The sequence below is a fragment of the Podarcis vaucheri genome, assembly GCF_965113315.1.
Source record: "Podarcis vaucheri genome assembly, chromosome: 13".
Classification (NCBI taxonomy): Eukaryota; Metazoa; Chordata; class Lepidosauria; order Squamata; family Lacertidae; genus Podarcis; species Podarcis vaucheri.
Window position 1 is genome coordinate 16338567 of NC_138751.1, and position 21185 is coordinate 16359751.

Here is a 21185-nt window from a genome sequence, read left to right on the forward strand (position 1 = left end):
CACTGTCCAACCATCTCGTCCTCTGTCGTCCCCTTCTCCTTGCGCCCTCCATCTTTCCCAACATCAGGGTCTTTTCCAGGGAGTCTTCTCTTCTCATAAGGTGGCCAAAGTATTGGAGCCTCAGCTTCAGGATCTGTCCTTCCAGTGAGCACTCAGGGCTGATTTCCTTAAGAATGGATACGTTTGATCTCCTTGCAGTCCATGGCACTCTCAAGAGTCTCCTCCAGTACCATAATTCAAAAGCATCAATTCTTCGGCAATCAGCCTTCTTTATGGTCCAGCTCTCACTTCCAGCTATGCTTGACAGCTATGCCTCTGGATTTTTTCGCTGGCAGCGGATTTGTGGCAACGCCGACAGAGAATTTATGGCAGTGCTTTTTTCTTAAAAAATGTTTAGGGGTACTCTCATTTTAACTCAAGAAAACTATCATTTTATTGTTCAAATTGGGGAAAATTAAATACAGTAAATGGACAAAAGTACAAAGAGTCACAAAATGTTTAGGGTATACATGCCCCTGTGGCCTTCCCAGAAAAAAGCATTAATTTATGATATTAAAAGGAAATCTGAGGTGGAGTCTTTTCCCCAGTTTTGAATATCAAAGGTTGTCATAAGACTCACTGCAGGTAAAGCAAGCAGGCAAACAAAAAAAGCAGAATATATCTGTGGAAACGAGGATAGTGGGAAGCAAGCAAAATGATCAAGGGTCTGGAAACCAAGCCTTAAGAGGAAGGGTTGATGGAGCTGGGTATGTTTACCCTAGAAAAGAGGAGACTGAGAGGAGATAGCTGTCTTCAAATATCTAGAGGGCTGTCACATGGAAGAGGGAACAAGCCTGTGTTCTGTTCTAGAGGGAAGGACTCAAACCAATGGCTTCAAGTTACAAGAAAATTCTGACAATACACCAGGAAGACCTTTTGGACAGTAAGAGCTGTTTGACAGTGGAATGGCTAAAGAAACATTGGAATAGAACCCAAAAAGCACTATAAGTTGGAACAATTTCTCTGTATTTTTTGGATGTCTTGTGGTTTAATTTTAACTGATTTTATCCAGCTGTATTTTATATTGCTAAGTTGCTTTGAGACTTTTTTGTATAGAGACTAGGAAATGTAATAACTAATCATAATCATAAATATTCTTGTTGCTCTCTCCTTTCCAGTGCTCCTGCTCAGCCCTGAGTTTAAGTGAGTGTGCAAGGGCCCCCAGGAAGGAAGGACTCCAAAACCCGCTCAAGATTTTCCTGGGATGTTTTGGTTAGCTCTGAGTTTCTCCAATACTGGGTGCCACTGCCCCATCTTGCGCTGCAGCTGATTTTATGGGTAATGAAATTTATACATGCTTGGCTATTCCAGGAATTGTATCTCTTCTGGATCTATGAATTAGAAGGAGGTTGAGGCATATAACCTACCGCCCCCCCCCCTCAAACTTATAACAGTTATGTAGCAGGATCTCTGTCTCAGCTGGCTGGTTCCTGTCTTGGCTGGTCTGGATCAGGATTGTCTGTGTAAATTGGCCATCATGACTCAGCCAAAGCTGAGTTTTTCCAGTGCTCTAACCCAGGGGTCAGCAACCTTTTCCAGCTGTGGGCCGGTCCACCGTCCTTCAGATCATGTGGGGGGGCGGACTATATTTTGAAAATAAAAATAAAAATGAATGAATTTCTATGCCCCACAAATAACCCCGAGATGCATTTTAAATAAAAGGACCGTGGGCTGGATTGAGAAGGGGATTGGGTCTTAGGTTGCCTACCCCTGGGTTAGGGTATTCAAAGGGGTGTTCTAAGGGTTAGGGACAGCCCAAACAAACCATTTGCTAATCTTAATGCCCTGACCGTGCAGTGAAGGAAAAGACAGCTTTTAGGTAACCTGGTCTGCAGTTGTTTAGAGCTTTGCATGTAAGTAGCAAGACCTTAGCGCAGGCTCAGTAGCTAATAGGTGGACTCCACAGACCTTTTAGCATGGGTGTGATTTGTTCCTGATGAGGAAAGGCCACTCAGCCTCCACAACCCATTAGAATAAATGGGTTTAATTATTCTTCATTGACACTAGACAGCAGTATGATGCATTTTCTATTTGACTGTCAGCTAATTTAATAAGAAATTCATTACAGAAACAGGAAAGTCCAGCTGCAAAAATAAGTCACAAAACTAATTTATTTGCAAGTGATAGTTTAGTATTTTCAACACAGCAACACCTGCACCCTTTGAACCAGGAAAGCAATTCATCAGTGGCGTAGCTAGCCACTTGGGTGCCCGTGCCGGTGCACACGCCCTGCGCCTGGGGGCAGGGTGAGTCACCCATGGGGGCAGGGCAAGCTGTCCATAGGGTGGGGTGAGCTGGGGCACACTGCGTGGAACCTCCATGGGGTCCACCCACCACCTCCAGTGGGCAGATGCAAGCCCCATGGTGCTGTTTTGGGCAGCACGGAGCCTGCAGGCACCCGAGCCACTATGGCAGTCCTAGAGCCATGCCGCCTCTGAGGTCACGGCTCCATCGTCTGAAGTAAAATGTACAAGGAGGAGGATAATGAAGCCTTGAGGAGGGTTGGGCAGCAGCTGCAAGAGGCTCCGCAACTCAACTTTGTGCTGATGGATGGTGGCCAATGAGGGCTGCGGTTGTGGTGTGAAGTTGTTGTTGTTGTCGTTGTCCTCCTCCTCCTTGGAGCAATGGAAGCCCACGAGACCCAACTGTAGCTCAACTGTGGAGGCATTCAGTCTCACTCTCTCTTCCTCACACAGTAGTTCGAAGGAGAATGAGGTGACAGTGGAGTGTCGCACAACCCCAACCATCCAGTGTCCACTCCCAATGACATCAGCACCAACAAAGCTGAAGGCCCTAATGAGAGTGGGGGGAGAGTGGGGGAGAGAAATAAAGCTGATCATAGGGAGCGGGGGTGTTACAGCTCCATGTGAGAGTGCCTCTCAATCTACAGCAGAACATCATAGAGAGGTGGGGATGAGAATGGTATCTGGGCAACTGCCTAAGGGAGCAAAGGGGTGACATACTTGACAGAGTAGAGAACAGCCTCCTCCAATCACACTCCAGTTCTTATGGGAATATTGGAGGGTATGCATGTAAGTTCTTGGGAAAATACATGGTATGGCTTTGTCTTCAGGAGTCCCCTAGCAATAAGGAGGTGGATTTCTGGTGCCTTGAAAAGGGTCTTGTCTTCTGCCTTCCCTTGGGGCCTCATTGCCCTTCCAGGTCTTTCACGAGATGTGGGTTTTTGTCCTTCAGTGCCTCATACAGCTTATTCTTGCACTGGAGGTCCCAGCTTGGCACAAGCTTGTAGAGCTCTCGCATCTTGTCTGGGTTAGTTTCCTGGGCAATGATTTTTTGGTATTGCTCCTCACTGAGGACGGAGTTATGCAAACTATCCAGCACTGGTTCCACTGGGATGGTCCGTTGGATTAGCGCCTCCCTGTGCCGCTCGATGAAGTGCACGTTGGAAGAGTTTGGAAACTGCGGCCCTGCCAGGAAAGAGAGAAAGAATGGAAATCTTGCTACAGGTTCACACTGCAGGCTTAAGACTGGTTCCCCAACTCATTACCTCTTCCCCCATGTCCTGGGAATTGTAGTTCCATGAGGGGAGGGATCGTGAACAGAGCATTACTAGTAGCTAACCTGCCTAAAATTCCCAGAATTCACTGGGCAAAGCCATAACTGTTGAAGAAGTATAAAACTGAAATAAGTGAGAGCTGTTGGAAGGGAGCCAAGGCTGGGGCCAGCCCTACCATTAGGGAGAGTGAGGTGGCATCATAATTTGGGGTATCATAAACGACAGCAAATTGTCAGGCAATTAATTCATTACTATTTCACATAGTATTATATTTAGCTTTATCTTTTCTTACTTTAAAGCCCAGGAATTGATAGAGGGTGGGACTGAATGACACTTGGAACCCCTCCAAACTCTACAAATTCTATGCTTCTATTATTGTTGTTATCATTACTGAACCCAGCTTTCTTCCACAGAGGCAATTTTCCTCACTATCTAAATTCCACTATCCCCATATGGCCTAGGACCCTCATACTTATGGGACCTCCTCTCCTGGAATGCCTCGCGGAGGACCTTACGGTCCACAAACAATAACACCTTGGAGGTCCCGGGCCTCAAGGAGGTTAGACTGGCCTTCTCAGCCCTGGCCCCAGCCTGGTGGAACGCTATGTCGCAAGAGACCAGGGCCTTGCGGCACTTGACATCTTTCTGCAGAGCCTGCAAGATTGAGTTGTTCCTCCAGGCCTTTGGTCTGGGCCCAATCTGACCCCCCTCTTTTTACAAGACCCTGCATGTAAGTGACCTCTCTCACTCCTCCAGCCGGGTCATATAAGACCAGTACAAATAACACGGCCTGGTGAGCACTTAATTTTCCCAACCCCTATAGTTATAATTCGTGGGTTGCCATCATTCTGATCTTAACTTGTTTTTAAGCTGTATTTTAATCGATTGTATGACTTTATGTTTTAATGTATTATATACTTTGATGTTAGCAACCCTGAGCCCAGTCCTGGACGGGGAGGGCTGGATATAAATAAAATTTATGATGATGATGCCATGAAAACCTTATCCACAAGGCCTCTGTCCTTGGAAGAAGACAAAGTTATGGAACGTTGTCTCACAGATTTATGAATTATGCTTACAGTATCACTTCATAACAAATGACAATAAGAGCAAGTAACAGTTCATATTTTAAGAACTGCCACTCACTTTAAAATTGAGAAGCTCACACTGTAAAACCTAGAGTGAGGAGATCAATGTCAGCAAAAGCTGTTCTGCTTGCCGGATGGAACAATTCTCTTAGTTTCCCTCTGAACTGTGTTCTGCGGATTATTGTGACCCTCCAGAGAGGACTTGAGGGAGAGTGACAAGGTGGATATTGAGGAGAAAGTCCCATTGCATTAGTGGGAGCCCTTCTGATGCCATGTCAGATTAGTTGCATCTGGGTAAAAAATGTTCTTAAATACCTAGGTGAGTTGAAAGATCTTCATCTGGCACTAAACAAAACAATAAACCCAGACAACCTTGTCTAAGAAGGCGGTTGAATAAAGTTACAGTGGTACCTTGGTTCTCAAACTCAATCCGTTACGGAAGTCGGTTCCAAAACCAAAGCATTCCAAAACAAAAGGTGCACTTTCCCATAGAAAGTAATGCAAAATGGATTAATCCATTCCAGACTCTTAAAAACAACCCCTAAAACAGCAATTTAACATGAATTTTACTATCTAACGAGATCATTGGTCCATAAAATGAAAGCAGTAATCAATGTAAGGTAAGGTAAGGTAAGGTAAGGTAAAGGGACCCCTGACCATTAGGTCCAGTCGTGACCGACTCTGGGGTTGCGGCGCTCATCTTGCTTTATTGGCCAAGGGAGCTGGTGTACAGCTTCCAGGTCATGTGGCCAGCATGACTAGGCCACTTCTGGCGCACCAGAGCAGCGCACGGAAACGCCGTTTACCTTCCCGCCGGAGTGGTACCTAATTATCTACTTGCACTTTGCTAGGTTGGCAGGAGCAGGGATCGGGCAATGGGAGCTCACCCCATCGCGGGGATTCAAACCGTTGACCTTCTGATCAGCAAGTCCTAGGCTCTGTGGTTTAACCCACAGTGCCACCCACGTCCCTAATAATCAATGTACTGTACTATAAAAAAAGTAAGACGATATTGTAGATGATTAAAAAAAATATATCTTACCTGCACTGATGATAGCCATTGTTTGGATGGGGGGCTTTTATCCATTTCTGCAGTCACACAATCAATCAATCAATCAATCAATCAATCAGTCAGTAGCTGAATTGGGTTCCACACAGTCACAAAAACAAATTAACTGGAAAAGCCTCAAAAACCAAAATGCAAAATAAATAGCAGAAACAAAAGTGCCAAACTTAATCCATTCTGAAAGTCTGTTTAACTTCCAAAATGTTTGAAAACCTAGGCGCAGCTTCTGATTGGTGCAGGCACCCCAGAAACAATAGCCGACAGCCGCATCAGATGTTCAGTTTCCGAAAATTGTTCGAAAACCAGAACACTTACTTCCGGGTTTTTGGCATTTGAGAACCTAGGTACCACTGTAAAAAAGTTATTTTTCATTTTTGTGCAGTGTATGTTCTACTGTGTCACCAGCACTTCCTATTGGGAGGAAGATAAGATACAAGTACAATGAAAGAAACAATTAAAACCTGCTGACCTTGGGCTGGGTGTATAATAGGAGAACCCATCTGCCCTGAAGTTAACTCATCTGAAAATCAAGAAGAAAAAGTCAGTCAAAGAGGGAATGTGACCCGTGGTCCTTTTCCATCCTGCTTCCCAAGATATGACTCAACCTCACGATCATCCCTTGTTCAAAACTCACTTTTTTTTAAATGGGCCTTCCAAACAACTTCAGTCGTGCCCTTCTTCATCAGGTAGAAGTTGAACTTCTCTTGCATTTGTTCAGCAGACAGTTCTACGTACTGCTGCAGTTTCTCTGCATCTAGGTATTGAAGATGCAGTTCCTGTGGGAAAGAATGAAACCTCTGTAGGTGTGAATCTGGTTTGGCCCAACCCACCATTCCAAGGGAGTCAGATTTAAGGGTGAAGAAGGATCCTCGTTGAATTTCTCCCATTCTCAGACTTCACAGTCTTGGTTCTGCCCCATCAAAAAACCACCATCATCTTCATGTCTCACCTCAGGATTCACTGTGACATCCTCTGGAGTACTAAGAGAGACCTGAGAGCCAATCATCAGAGGTTTCAGGGTCACAGGGGGTTTCTCTATTCTCTTTGAATTTACTTCACGCTTATCGACCGCCTGGGAAGGGTAAAGAAAGTCACTTTTGACATACGCAGAGAGGGAACAAAATTTTTGGAAGACTAGATGCCTACAACATTATTGGCATTGTAGCACCAGGTAATGCAGGAATGGGGAACCTGGTGTCCCCCAGATGTTGTTGGACTCATATCCTCCCCAACAAACATGGGCCAAGGATGATGGGTTTCATAGTTCAAGCACATCTGCAGAGACATAGATTCTCCATATGCAATATAAAGAAAATTAAACCACTATGGCAATAGAAACTAAAATGTGGAGCGGAGATTTCCTGGCCTCATGAGGAACTGAAGGAAGCCAAGGCTCTTGGACTGGGCAGCCTGAACGATGAAGTGGCCAAGAGGTACCATGAATCCTGGGTCCACCTGCATCTTCTCTTGATGAGACCATGCAGGAAACCACAGAAGCCATGAAACTTCATTATTTGAATGAAGCATAAGAAGACATTTTAAGGAAAAGTTTAAATTGAGAAGGCAATATGATAGTGTGCTTTATCTCCCATGTGTCAACACTGCAAATCAGGAAGAATGTTTTTCCTCAGGAGTTATCTGAGAAAGCTCGTAACTACCAAGCTGATTCCTTAATGAACGAAGCAGTATTTGTTCATTGCTAAATACGTTTACTCTGAAGGAAGTGTTACTGATTTCAATGAAGGCTTGCAGGAGAATGTGCTTAGGATTTCACAAGTCAGTGACAACCCGTTTGTTTAGAGAACCAGACAGGCTGTGTAACAAATGAAAAGGGCATATTTCAATATTGGAAAAATCACTTTAAACCAACAGTGCTGGTGGGAAGCTAAGTAACCCAGCATTGGGCAACTTGCTAATCTTCTCTCTACTGGCATGTTGATGTTGGGTAGAAGAGATCAAGTCCAACAATTGTGCATAGTCGGGGTTAATATGATCAAGCAAATGATCCAGGCAATCGGGAATACCAGAGATGGAGATTCCTGGTTACCTTTATTATCGAAGGGTCATTGGGCAGAAGGTACAGGTGAAATGTTGGCGTTTCCAGCTGAAGCCTATGATAGAGCAGTACAACAGTGTTGATCTTTTGCTTAAACCACTTTTTGAAAACGACTCCAAGGGAAGAGAACTTGGGGTTTTCCAACACAGCATGGTGAGGCTCCACTCTGTCTGGTTTCTCCAGCCTCATCTCCCCTTCCACAAAATGTGCAATGTAGACATGGGAACTATCTTCACCTGAAAAGACAAACATGTTAGCAGTGGGAAAGTGACAAAAATATCATCACTTAACCCTCCCTATTTCATGCAAGTATTCATTTTCTCATTGTAATTTAAGAGGTTTATAACATCATTTCATAGGACAATATGCTTGCATGGCAGCTTAAAACAGAATGCAAATCACAGAAAATAATAAAACAGCACAGTTGGAACATTTTGAAAAATTGAAACAAATCACAAAAGTCTGGTATGCCAGCACTCCTGACCTCTAGAACCCACCCATAGCATTCTGGAAACATCAATGGACATTTAGGACTCCTCCTATTATGGTTATAATGCTGGAAACTTCTCCCCTGACATACCTTCAAGGCACAAGAAGTGAGGGATGCAAATGGATGCCACAGCCTCTGCTGCATCCACCTTAAAGTTGAGCAGAGGGCCAGCGACATGCAACTCCTCAGTGTTCTGTTCTTCCAGGAGCTTTGGCCATGAATCAAAGTAGTATGTTAAGGTCACAGCTTCTTTCACTTCACATATGAGACCAGTATCATCGCAATGGAAGGAGCCAGCCTCAGTCGAGCGCACTCTGAATGGCACAAAGAGAAAGATGAAAAGGAAAAGGGGACCCCACTCGGTGTACTTTGGGATCTCCAATTTCAGCAGCTCCCTGAGCAATGCCAAAATTCAGCACCTTACCCATGCCTCTCGCACTCCATTCTGAATAATAGTTGTGGCATCTCCTGCAGAGACCCTCAGGCTCCACACCCAGTGCAGCTGAAATGGCCGTGCTCCCCTAAATTTGCCTTTGAATAGCTGACATTTGGGTTGTTGAACCAAACTGTGGGAATGTTGAGGGTGGCAAGAGAGGGTATATTGATTATTAATATCCTAACTTGCGCTAGCAAGTTTCTTTATTTAGCAAAGTGCATTCCCCTTCTTACGCAGCAGAAACTGGTTGCAGACTCGTGTGTGTCTCTTAAGACTATAGGCAATTCAATCTGGCTTGTCCAGATTGAGATGTATTCTATTATTCCTGGTAAAACCCCTTTAGGTAAAGGTAAAGGACCCCTGACAGTTAAGTCCAGTCAAAGACGACTCTGGGGTTGCGGTGTTCATCTTGCTTTACTGGCCGAGAGAGCCGGCATTTGTCCGCAGACAGTTTTTCTGGGTCATGTGGCCAGCATGACTAAACCGCTTTTGGCAAAACCAGAGCGGCGCACGGAAATGCCATTTACCTTCCCGCCAGAGCAGTACCTATTTATCCACTTGCACTTTGACCTGCTAGGTTGGCTGATTAAAGACCCCTTTAATCCCTCCTAAAAGAATAAAGACACTGCAGTCTTATTCATAAGTGCTAAAAAGTTGTTTACTTACATTCAAAGAGAACATGGTGTGAATCCTGAAGGCAGGCTTAAGGCTTAAAGTTACAAGTATGTACGTACAATGTGCACTTACCCCATATCGGGGAATAACCCAATGCTGGCTGAGAGCCAGCAGTGCAGTCCAAGCTGGAAGCAGGTCGAAGGTGAAAGGTGAAAGAGAGAGGACGGGTGCATGACTTGGCCTCTTATCAGGTCTGGTAAGGTCACAACCACCTGCTAGTCACATGCAAGAGGAAGGATGCTCCAGCCAAGTGCAACAGGAAGTTCAGCTGGCTGGACCCAACATTCCCCTGCATGTCCACTCTAGCAAAACAAGCAATGTTGTATTTGACTGCTCTGGTGGATTACATCCCACAAAAACTAGTAGAGAAGAACAAGATAAATTGATTTTGGGGCAATGGCAATAATGCCAAGGAAGGGACAGGGGACAAGAGGAGCTGAAATGACTCCCTTGCTTCAAGAAACTCATTGGGTTATCTTGGGCCAGTCACTGCCTCTTAGCCTAAAGTACGGTACCTCACAGAGTTGTGAGGGGAAAATGGAGAGGGGAAAACCATGCATGCCAACTTGAACTCCTTGGGAGAAAGGTGGAATATTTTTAAGGAAAAGAAACAACAATTCCTCCAAAAATCCAGACTCCAGATTTTTCACCTTTCTCAAACTCTGCATCCTTCTTTTGATGCTACCCCAACCTGAAAAGGGGGTGGGATATATACAACTGGAAGTTAGCAACAGCAGTGCTTCAATGTAATGTTTTTCCCCAGCTCTGCTCCATGGAACCAAGGAATTCCTCAGTGAAGACATCAGGAATGGTGGTTAAGCTTCCTTCAGAGAGAATTTGTCCACCACAACTGACCATTCACTGCAATATGCAGATCACAGATGTACTCTGCATATGTTTTACCAATAACCACCATATGTGGTGACTGTGAGCCCCACAGAAACCAGATGTGCTCTGTTGGACAATTCAAAGTAGAAACCACTCCCTGAGGGGAGAATGTTTCAAAAGGTCTGAGAGAGATAGAGATGATAGAGATAGAGATAGAGAGATAGCGAGAGAGAGAGATCACACACCTGTAAGCTTCATGGCCCCTTTCTGAGTCCCAAACCACCTCTGGTTTTATTTTTTCTGGAAGATCCTATAATGAAACCATAATCATTCATGTAGATGCCAGAATCCACATCCCATCTGGAAACGGGGCGTTATTGTCTGTTCCTAAGACCCTTGAGACCACACCCTTCTAAAACAGATGTGACACAGGAAGATCCCACACTAAACCGGAATCACAGCATTAGAGTTCTGCAGTAGTGCAATGATCTTTTTCGATGGAAAGTGTTTAAGCACTGGAAAATATGGGACGATTTGAAATGTGACATCAACTGGACCACCCGTAAGATAAGAGCGAGGCAAGATGATTCCCAACTAAATGGAAACACAGTGTGCTAAGTGTGCATTCCAATGACTCTCACCATGAGTTATTAGCACAAGGAAACAGCTGTTTAGATGCAGCCTTATTTCCTGCTACCAGGCTCTAGCTTTGAATAACAAATATGTAAATAATTACCTAAGATGGGATAGTTGCTAACTTTAAGGGACTAGAAATTTAAATTCAGTGGCTTCATGTTAAAAATATCTTTGTGTACCTTATTCCTGTGGGCGGGAAATGCACATCAAGACATGTCAGCCTCTTACCTCACTGGGACACCGGCCACACGGCACACTTTCCCCAAAACCTGCTAAGTTCTCCATCTTCATGCTTCCTTCCCTCTGTAAATATGAGCAAAGCAAGATGATTCCCAACTAAATGTAAGCACAGCAAGGCAAGAAGATTCCACATGAAATTGGAATCACATAATTACAATTGCGCAGAAATGCAATGCTTTGTTTTTTATTATTTTTTTTAGCACTAGGAGCAACCTGTTTGGAAACAGCCTTGTGGCTCAATACCAGCAATTAGTGCCGACTAGCAAGATGATTAATTAATGTACAAAAATACCTAAAGAGGGACAAGGGCTTTTTACAGTGCACAAGAAATTCAAATTCAGAACCTTTCTGTTAGGAGTACCAATATAGGCTTCATTATCATGGGTGGTCAATGCAAATGAGAAGAATGCCCACCCTTTACCTCACTGAGACACCAGTTGCTTGTGATAATCTCCCCAGAACCTACTGGGTTCTCCATCTTCATGCTTCTTTGTTCCCCTTCATATAAGGGGGATTCTGAGTGTGGTGCTGTAAAAGAATGACAATTATTTGCCTGCTATGACTTTTGGAAGTTGGTTTGCAGGGTGAACACATAAAAATACAGTATTTCTTAAGAACCCATAGGATGTGAAGAGTAGTGCCTTGTGTGAGGCCAAAATTCCCTCACCTCTCTCTTTCCATACTACTCAATTCACTATGTTATAGTTGCAAAGCCCTGCAGTACCCTCTAGGAACCAGTCTCACTGCCCAAAATTCGCCTCTGGTGTGGATTGTGGCTAATGCCATGTTTCTGTCTCAGGGTTGGCCCAATACATTTTTCTACCTGAGTCAAACCAGAAAATACCCCCTATGTAACCTGATTAAGACACTGAACAGAAACCAGGTGATCACTACTACCCACTATGATCTTAGAAACATCCTCTTAATCCTTAAAAAACAAAAAAGAGTATTTCTTCAGTGTTGCTGAGAGCACATTGAGCAGCAGGTTGGCCTTGGTGACTTCCAAAGTCTGTTCCAACCCCAAAAGCTCAGCCTTGGTCAACCTCGTGGTAGAGCCATCTCATCTCTCCTACTGACCTTGTTCTGGATGTGGGCCTGAAAACTTCAGCTCCTCTGAAAGAGACCAGGAAAGAGGCAGTCAGATGGGATGTCCTTTCCAGCCTGCCCCCTGAGCTATGGCCCAACCTTATGGTCCTCCCTCAGCCAAAGCTCACCTTGCCTCACATGGGCTTCCCAGACCAGTTCATTCGTGCTCCTCTCTATCAGGTTGAAGTTGAGCTTGCCTTGCATGAATTCAGCACTGATTTCGAGGAACTGCTCCTCCATGTATTGAAGCTCCAGTTCCTGTGAAAAAGCTCTGTAGGTGTGAATGTGACTTAACTGATGGACATTTTATCTCCAAATGCTGAGAAGAAGCTGAACTGAACTAGCAGACTTTACTCTGGGCATAATCACACTCAGACTCTGGGTTTAGGAGATGCAAACAGCCATGGTTGTTTTTGCATCTCAGCAGGAGAGACACCAAAAATGTCTCCTTTACCAAGATGAGGATGAAGAAAAAGGAAGTAGTAAATGACATATCAGTGTAGCACCTGAGAGGACGTCAGCACAGGTTAGGTCAGACAAGACAATCTAGGAAACCGGGAAGTCTCTGTCCTCCTCTGCCTCCCTTTCCCCATGCAGACATATCTGCCTCAAGTGCAAGCTGAGATGCATCCCAACACTTCCAATGTAATTCCCCCACCTCCCCACCATTCAAAAGGGGGTACACAAAAGACTGAAGGGATCCTGGTTTGCTTCCTCCCATTGTTAAACCTCATAGCCTTGGTTCCCTCCAGACAACCCCTGTAATCATCTCTGGTCTCCTACCTCAGGGCAGACTGTGACGCCATCTAAATTTTGGATGAAGACGCGAGAGCCAATCTTCAAAGGCTTGAGTGCTCCGGAGGGTTTTGGCAGTCTCCTTGAAGGCCACATTTCCTCAAATTTATAGACATTCTGGGAACGGCAAACATGGTCACTTTGGAGACATGAAAGGAAGACACCAAATCTATGGAACACAGGGTCCCTTTGCTTACTCCTGGATCTCGGATAGAGAGAGATGTCTCCTCTCCCAAGGATGGCATGGAGAAGAAGGAAGTAGAAGTCAGCAACCCAAAGAATTTCACTCTAGCCTGAAGGAAGGTCAGCAAAGGTTAAAGGACAGTCTAGGAAAACTTAGAGAGTCCTCTCTCTAACTACTTTCACCCATGCAGCTACATCAGCCTTCAGCACATATGGAGTTGCATCTCAGCACTTCCAACAGAACAGACATTCAATAGTATCATTGTTTTCATAATCAAAATCAGACTAATAATCTAGCCTGCCCGGAACACAAATCAGAGTTGGAGATTCTTAGTTACCTTTCTTAGGGAAGAGTCATTGGGTAGGAGGTACAGGTGGAATTTTGGGACTGAGATTTCCAGCTCCTGATAGAGCAGTGCCATGGCGTGGACCATTATCTTCCGCTTAAACAATGCCTTTTTGAAGATGACCCCACAGGTATAGAAGAGGGGGGCTTTCAATACAGCATGATACGGCTGCACGCGATCTGGCTTCTTCAGCCTCATCTTTCCTTCAACAAAATGTGCTATGTAGACATGGGAACTGTCTTTTCCTGAAAAGAAACACAAGGGAAACATGGGCAAACAGTTCACTATACTGTAGACTTGAGTTTGGGTGAGAAAACTCACCCCTTCTCCCTTCCTGTTTAATGCAAGTCAAGCCATTGGCCTGATCCAGCAGACCCATTCTATGTTCTTAAGTGTTTATTTTGTTATCATAATCTAGAGGTGTTTTTAAAAGCCCACGTTACAGAGCAATGTCCTCCCAAAGCAAGTTACAGTACAAAATACAGTATACAGCAAGTCATACAGTACATATAGAGTAAGTCAAAGAAAAAAGCAGAATTTTTGCAAAAAGACAGAATTCTTACAAAATCAAAAGAAGCCACAAAAGGCAGATAAAGCATTGTGATCCACTGAACCAGCCCATAGCATTATTCAGCCATTAAGGAATGTACATGATAGACAAAAGGAAGAATCTTAAACAGGAATGAGTATTAACACACTATTATTGGAAGCTTTTCTTCCTACCATACCTGTAAGACACAAGAAGTGAGGGAAGTGAACTTCTGCCACAGCTTCTTCTGGATCCGCTTGGATGTTGAGCAAAGGACCAGCAACAGCCAGCTCTATCATTTGCCATTCGTGCAGGTGTTGAGTCCATGAATCAAAGTAGTATGTTATGGTCACAGCTCCCCTTACCTTAAATATAAGGTCAGTACAACAGCAAAGGAAAGAGCCAGCTTCAGTGAAGCAAAATCTTAAGGCAAGAAAGACAAAAGGGGTTGAAAGAGATTGATGCATCTTCCTCTACTGTTCCGGCTGATACTCTTATAAGCAATTTGGGGGTCATGTCAAATGTGCTCTCTTGATAACAATGATCATTAGCAGTATTTCAGTCCAGCATTGACTGGAATTTTGGTACTTAACTTTTGGCTCTTCATCTGATACTGTGCTGTGGCATGGGGGTAGCCAAGATTTATGTTAGGGGGTACATGCTTTATGTCCACTACTCATCTTCCACAGCGATGTGCACCCACAGGGGCAAGCAGAGTATGCCTTAGAGAGCATCACAATGTGGGAGCATCACCATATCCATATGCAATGCAGAAAACATTCTCTGATGGTAGGAAGTACTACTCACCTGTAAGTTTCATGGCTCATTTGTGAATCCCAAACTTTCTCTGGTCTTATCTTTCCTGGAAGCTCCTATAACAAAGAATAAAGGGTCCAAACTGATACCATATTCCTCCTCCCATCTGAAAATAGAAACACCCACTATGACCACATCAAGGATCCCTTCTTGAGCTCCACCCCACAGCTCCACATTGCTAAAAGCTCTTTATACCTGCTGCATTCTGTATTCATTTTTAGTATAGTAGTTGGACCTGTGCTGAATTCTGAAATACTGTGTGAACTGCTGATCCATTAAAAAAAAACTTTAAAAGAAGATATAATCTTCCAAAATATCTCATTATGGTGATTATAGCATGGCTGCAACCCAAACATCCATTAACATTTCCTCCCTAAGTACTGATGGGGGGTGGGGGAAGGGGACACTGTGGGTTGGCACTTGGTGTCCATCCATACCAGATTCTCCCACTCTCCTTTCACCCAGAGAATTATTTCTGGAGACACCTGTGGACATGGCAGTATTGGAAAGTTCTGTACCACAATGCATGCAAACGAAGAAAGATTTAAGCTCCGGGAAACAGGAGGATTGAAATGTAACAAATGGCTGGACCCCCCACAAAATATGAGTGAGGCAAGAAGATTCCAAACTAAACTGGATACACAGTGTCATAAGTGCCCATTGCCCATTTGCCATGGTTTATTAGCACATGGAGCCCCCTGTTTTGATGCAGCCAGTACAAACCTTACCTCGCTGGGACACTGGATGCACATGACGCTTTCTCCAGGATCTTCAGAATGCTCCATTTTCTGGTTCCTCGTTTCCTTTCTGAATAGGAGGGATTCAGACTGCAGCACTGACTGGTCAGAAACCTGGACTTTATTTTTAAACCAATATGACTGTTGTGAAAATGAAGAAAGGTGCAAAAAAATGACCTTGAGGAATAAGAATGACATGAAGTCAAATCCACCCAGTACTGCAAATAGTAGGATCAGAACAGAAGCTGGACGTACCATTTCTAAACATTCCAGGAACCGACAACAAGCTTGTTCTCCCCTTTCCAGGATTATACTTAGCAATTTTTTGATTTTCTCTTTAGAATCTTTCTCCATTTTGAAAACATCCTTGTATTCTTGTAGTGTGATGACAGAGCAAGAGTGTAGGGTGTGCAAAACGAAGTCTAGGTCCTCTTCAAGAATTTCAATCAACTGTTCTCTTCCCTTGCAGATCATCTCATCACTAAAGAATGCGTATCTTTTCAACGACCTGTGGCAGAAACAGAAGCAGGGGAAGAACTGGAACCTGGTTAGGTGGCCAACTTGCAGCCAGTGGACCATCGGTAGCTCTCAGGTGCACACCTTGGGGCCCACCAAGACTTGGGGAACCTTGCCTTCTTTTCTTAGCCTTAAGCTGTGCAATTTCACCATCATAATCAGGTGTGCCAGCAGGTGAAGAGGGAGCTAAAAGCGTACGTGTGAAATGAGCGGAGGGGAAAGTGGTGTGTGCAAGAGAGAGTGGGAATGAGAATTGTGAAGGTGGGTGTGTCTGTGCACATATCTGAGCAAGTGTGCAGCCCCCAACACACTACTCACCTGCACACACAACCCTCAGGGATAAAAAGATTGCCCTGCTATCCCCTATTCTAGAACAACAACAACAACAACAAATTTATACCCTGTCCATCTGGCTGGGTTTTCCCAGCCACTCTGGGCAGCTCCCAAGAGAATATTAAAAACATGATAAAACATCAAACATTAAAAACTTCCCTAAACAGGGCTGCCTTCAGATTTCTTCTAAAAGTCAGATAGTTGTTTACTTCCTTCCTTGACATCTGATGGGAGTCTATGAAATAGACTCCCTCGAATATCCTCCCAGTAACCCCAGTCAGTTCTTATCTTTAGTCCTTATCTTAGCATTATTATCTTTATATGGGCAGGATGGGGGAGGCTGAGAAACAGTCCCCACAGTGGCTTCGTTGTAGAGGCAAAATCTAACCCGGACTTCCCTGTTTCACAGCTCACTATATTCCAGTGGCTCTGCACTTTTATGGTTGTGGAGTGAGGACGGCCTGAAAAGTATCTGGCAGCCTGACAGCTTCAGCAGAAAATATGCACTTTGGTTTTACTGCCCAACGGTTGACTTGGAAAGTCATCTGTGGGCAGGAAACGGAAAGGTTCAACATGGTGATTTTAAAAATATTCTTTCTTCCAAGCAGCCTTTTCCTTTAAAAAGCACACACACAATTATTAAATTGGCGCTAAAGCATTTATTTGTTTTAAGCAGAAGAGCTTGCTAAATTACTTACAATGTTTACAGTGGTACTTCGGGTTAAGTACTTAATTCGTTCCGGAGGTCTGTTCTTAACCTGAAACTGTTCTTACCCTGAAGCACCACTTTAGCTAATGGGGCCTCCTATATACTTTTCAGATATATACATTTCACTGATTTTGACATTTTAAAACTTTACTTCCTTCCCCTTCTTTCTGCAGTTCCTTAAATTTATTTTCAATATTTTCTGCATATCCAGATTAACTTAACTTGCTCATGTATTTATCTTCTTTATATATATACTCTTATGTAGCTGCAGGTTATTACAATAATCCTGCCAGTATTTTTATCTGTTTACAATTTATCTGTAAATATTCAATAAACCATTTCCATTATTTTATATAAAAAAGTTTGTTATCTTGGTTTGTTACTCTTCCGGTAAGTTTCTCCATTTCTGCATATTCTATAAGTTTCTGTATCCATTCTTCCTTTGCTTGGACGACTTCTTTCCATTTTGGGGCAAGTAACATTCTTGTCATATAATGTTTAAAATTGAAGCGTTTTGCATTTGTTTTGCATTGAGAGTGTAGTTTGGTGTAGTGTTAACTGAGAGGGGAAAACACATTGCTAAAATGGTGGCTTCAGTCACTTAAGTAAAGTGTAGAAATTACCCTTTGGTGGCTCTTTCTGATGAAAGCAGCTCCTCCAGACCTTGAATAATTTTTGAAGACAATACTACAGCTGTCCGATGCCTTGAAACATGTGTTTGGGCGGGTTGCTCTCCTGTTAGATATATTGAGAAAGTGAGTACACACAAACAGTTTTAGTTAATCAAGCCCATGGCTTAGCTGAAGTTCTGCCACAACCTTCAGGGCCAGGAGGCATATGTAAGCAGAGGGGAAGGGATAATATTGTTCTGAAGTGATGGCATTGATTTTATAAAATCATTGTGAAACTTGAAGAGATTCTGATTTCAGAGTCTTCCCTCCGATTTTGTCCAGAATACATATTCAGAATGCTGCACAGATTTGAGACACACCCAAAGCCCTTCCAAGAAGCTTCCTTTACACCCAGCCCCACTCTTAGAAGAAGACCATCAGACTCAGCCAATGTTCTCCCTTCCAAGTTCCTTACCTTTCCCGATGAGACGAAAGAGCCATTCTGGCAAGGGCTCACATTCAATGGCCTTCAGCACCTCTGACACCACCTCCACAGAATAATCCTCAGCACAGTATGTAAGCAGCAATTCTGTGAGCTCCCAAAGATTTGCTTCCTCCAGCAACCCCTTGGGGATACTGACATAGCCTTCCTTGAAGGGGAACACGCTGAGTTTATCCTTGAACGTCTTCAGATCTGACTCCTTCAAGGTTTTCAGGGTGACCAGCAGGCATAAATGTGTAATCCTTACTGTTGGAATTATTGGTGTTAGTAGCAGTATTGAACAGCAAAAACCCAGCGTTCCTACATTCCCCTTCCCCTTCTCTTCCTGTTGGAAAACCTTGAATAGGTAGCACTAAGTGGGAAAGGGCCGTGGATCAGTGGTAGATCACATGCATACAAAGGATCCCAGGTTGAATCCCTAGCATCTCCAGACAGGGCTGGGAAATATTCCTGCCTAAAACCTTGGAATGAGCTGGACCAACTGGTCCAATGTGCCCTAAGGCAGCTTTCCATCTTTCTATGTTTTCCAATGATTCCAGCAATTCAGCCTGACTCAGAAGACAGAAAAAACTCCAAGGGGGTTAGGAAGGCCTGAAGACTCTATTAATTTACATGCCTCTTCTTAGCTATTTGCAGGCTTCAAACTCTCTTGGGGCAGCCCTAGCTCCGACAAAGCTTCTTTCTGGTCTAGATGGAGGGCAGAGGGATGTGTGAAAATATTAGCCCACTTTCGGCAGGTAACATTGACACCCGTCATTCTGCTCCCTTTCACTGCTGGCCCTGCCTAACATTGGCCTTGGCTGGAAAAGTTGCCCCACCCCTGGGCGACTACAGCCATGGGAAGGAGCTGTCAGTACAAACAGAACCCCGAGGTGTCACCACCACCAGCCGGATGGATCCACCCCTCTCCGGAGATCCTTACTTAGCCTGATGAACACAAAGAGAGAGCCCACCGGGGGCTTGTAGTCCATCGCCTGCAGCACCAGCGCCGTCACCTCCACCGCATAAGCCTCGCCATAGTAGTGGATTAATAGATCCCGGAGCTGCCGAGCATCGGCTTCCCTCAGCAACCTTTTGGGGATTCTTCCGACGCCCTCCTTGACCGGGAATCTGAGCAGTTCGCCCTTGAATTTCCTCCAGTCCTCGTCCCGCAAGTCCAGCAATGTGCCCAGAAGGAGGAGCGCGGCGCAGTGAATCGCCCAAGGCTGCGGCTCCAGAAAGAGCGAGGGACCCGCTTTGGGCAGCCGCGTCGCGGGGAAAATGCTGCCCTCGTCGTCCCCCTTTCTGGGGGGAGCTGTGAAGGAGAGGGCCGGGAGATTGAGGACGATCTTCTTCGACATCGCGCTTCTTCCCCGCCAGCCCCAGCGCAGCAGAAACCACGGCCACCCAAAGACCCAGATCTGGAGACTCTGCCAAGGGAAGTGGGTGCCAACTCGCGGCGCCTGACTCCCCGGGGGAGAAAGGCTTGGCGCGAGGGCAGCAGCGGGAAACCCGCTCCGAGCGCCGACGGCTCTCTCTCTTCTCCTGGTCTCTTTCTGTTCCCTTTGGCGAAGAAACTCGCCTTAAAGATCCTTCCCTCCGGCAGCTGCAGGAGACTCGAGGGCGGGGTTTCGCTTCACCATTCGAGCTCACCTGCTGCCCAGCCCTGCGCTGGAAGAACTTGGCCCAGAGGTTCCTCGAGGAAAGACTCCGAAGCGCAATTCTCCGAAGGGAAGAGAATTCGCTCGCGCGCTCTCTTTGCGCAGGATCTGAAGCAGGGATGAGCGGCCGGACAGTGGGACAGGAAAACGCTGAGTGTGCGAGAAGAAACTACTCGTCCTTCGCGAATTTAACCCTAACCCTAACCCCCCCAAAAAAGCAATACTGTATTTTGTTATGGTGCTGGGACGCGTCTGAGAGGTAAACCATGGTTCCCAGGATTCTTCTTGGGGGTGGCCTTGAGATGCGGGTCGGCAGCTTCTAGCGCTTTTGTTGTGCTCTGCAGCGCTAGTTTTCTTTCTCCTTTGGGGAATGTTATTACTAATTCCCGACCCACAAAGGGCTGGAGGAACTCCTTAACCCAGTCCCCCGGTAAGTTTTGTGACCCAACAAGTATTATTACTATTTTTTAACATACAAGCATGTGATTGCAACAGGTAAAATATTCTCTCTAAGCAGATTCAACAGCCACGCGGCTGCACCTTCTGTGTTACAATAAGTAATTGCCTCAGTTATTCCAGCGATTAATATTCCATTTCTGCACCCACATCCTGTCCCCTGGCAGGTCTCAGAAACGAATTCAAGACCTCTATATCCTCCCTGAAAGGATGTGAGGAGGGGAGAGAGGCGTATCCTCAGCATCCTATAGAGCTGGAGGGAGTTTTGTAGGCCATGTGGCCTGAGGCAGAAAATCCAGCCCTACAGCATGTTCAGCAGGTGGCTGAACTGAAGCCCTCCAGTGAGGAAGCTTCTCAGCCCACGAATTGGCTCCATGAAACCATAGGATAAATTCACAAAGAGCCAGTGTGGTGTAGTGGTTAAGAGCGGTAGTCACGTAATCTGGGAAACCGGGTTCGTGTCTCCGCTCCTCCACATGCAGCTGCTGGGTGACCTTGGGCCAGTCACACTTCTTTGAAGTCTCTCAGCCCCACTCACCTCACAGAGTGTTTGTTGTGGGGGAGGAAGGGAAAGGAGAATGTTAGCCGCTTTGAGACTCCTGAAGGGGAGTGAAAGGCGGGATATCAAATCCAAACTCTTCTTCTTCTTCTTCTTCCTGCTGACATTAATAGAAACAAGTCCAGGTATGTATTTTAGGGCACTGTTTTGTGAAGTATTCTCTGCATTTCCCCCATGCTTTTTGAAACTCTTGTCTAGTGTGATCTCTAATTGCCTCTGTTAATCTAGCCAGTTCAATATACTCTAACAGTTTGTCTTGCCAGTCCTTTTTTGTTGTCACAGTTTCTTTTTTCCA

The 21185-nt window shown here is 44.9% G+C and overlaps 1 protein-coding gene across 4 annotated transcripts; it reads right to left on the reverse strand.

The window, feature by feature from the left end:
- Positions 1-536: 536 nt before the first annotated feature.
- Positions 537-20130, reverse strand: LOC309517191 (uncharacterized protein). Of its 4 annotated transcripts, XR_014213173.1 has the most exons (21): positions 19158-20130; positions 18209-18481; positions 17746-17857; positions 15820-16072; positions 15556-15705; positions 14819-14883; positions 14211-14434; positions 13474-13727; positions 12941-13069; positions 12286-12415; positions 12149-12184; positions 11493-11599; positions 11060-11134; positions 10441-10505; positions 8347-8570; positions 7758-8002; positions 6660-6782; positions 6345-6486; positions 6180-6230; positions 3003-3467; positions 537-2832 (listed from the first exon to the last, which is right to left on the reverse strand). XR_014213173.1 is itself a non-coding variant. In XM_082196285.1 (20 exons), exons 1-20 carry the CDS (start codon positions 19573-19575, stop codon positions 3187-3189), a joined length of 3354 nt encoding a protein of 1117 aa, XP_082052411.1. In that variant the 5' UTR covers positions 19576-20130; the 3' UTR covers positions 537-3186. The 4 variants fall into 4 exon arrangements, 3 of the variants coding, with proteins under 3 accessions (XP_082052411.1, XP_082052410.1, XP_082052412.1); XM_082196285.1 differs by having other exon boundaries at positions 537-3467; positions 17746-17854; XM_082196284.1 differs by having other exon boundaries at positions 537-3467.
- Between the last annotated feature and the right edge of the window lie 1055 nt (positions 20131-21185).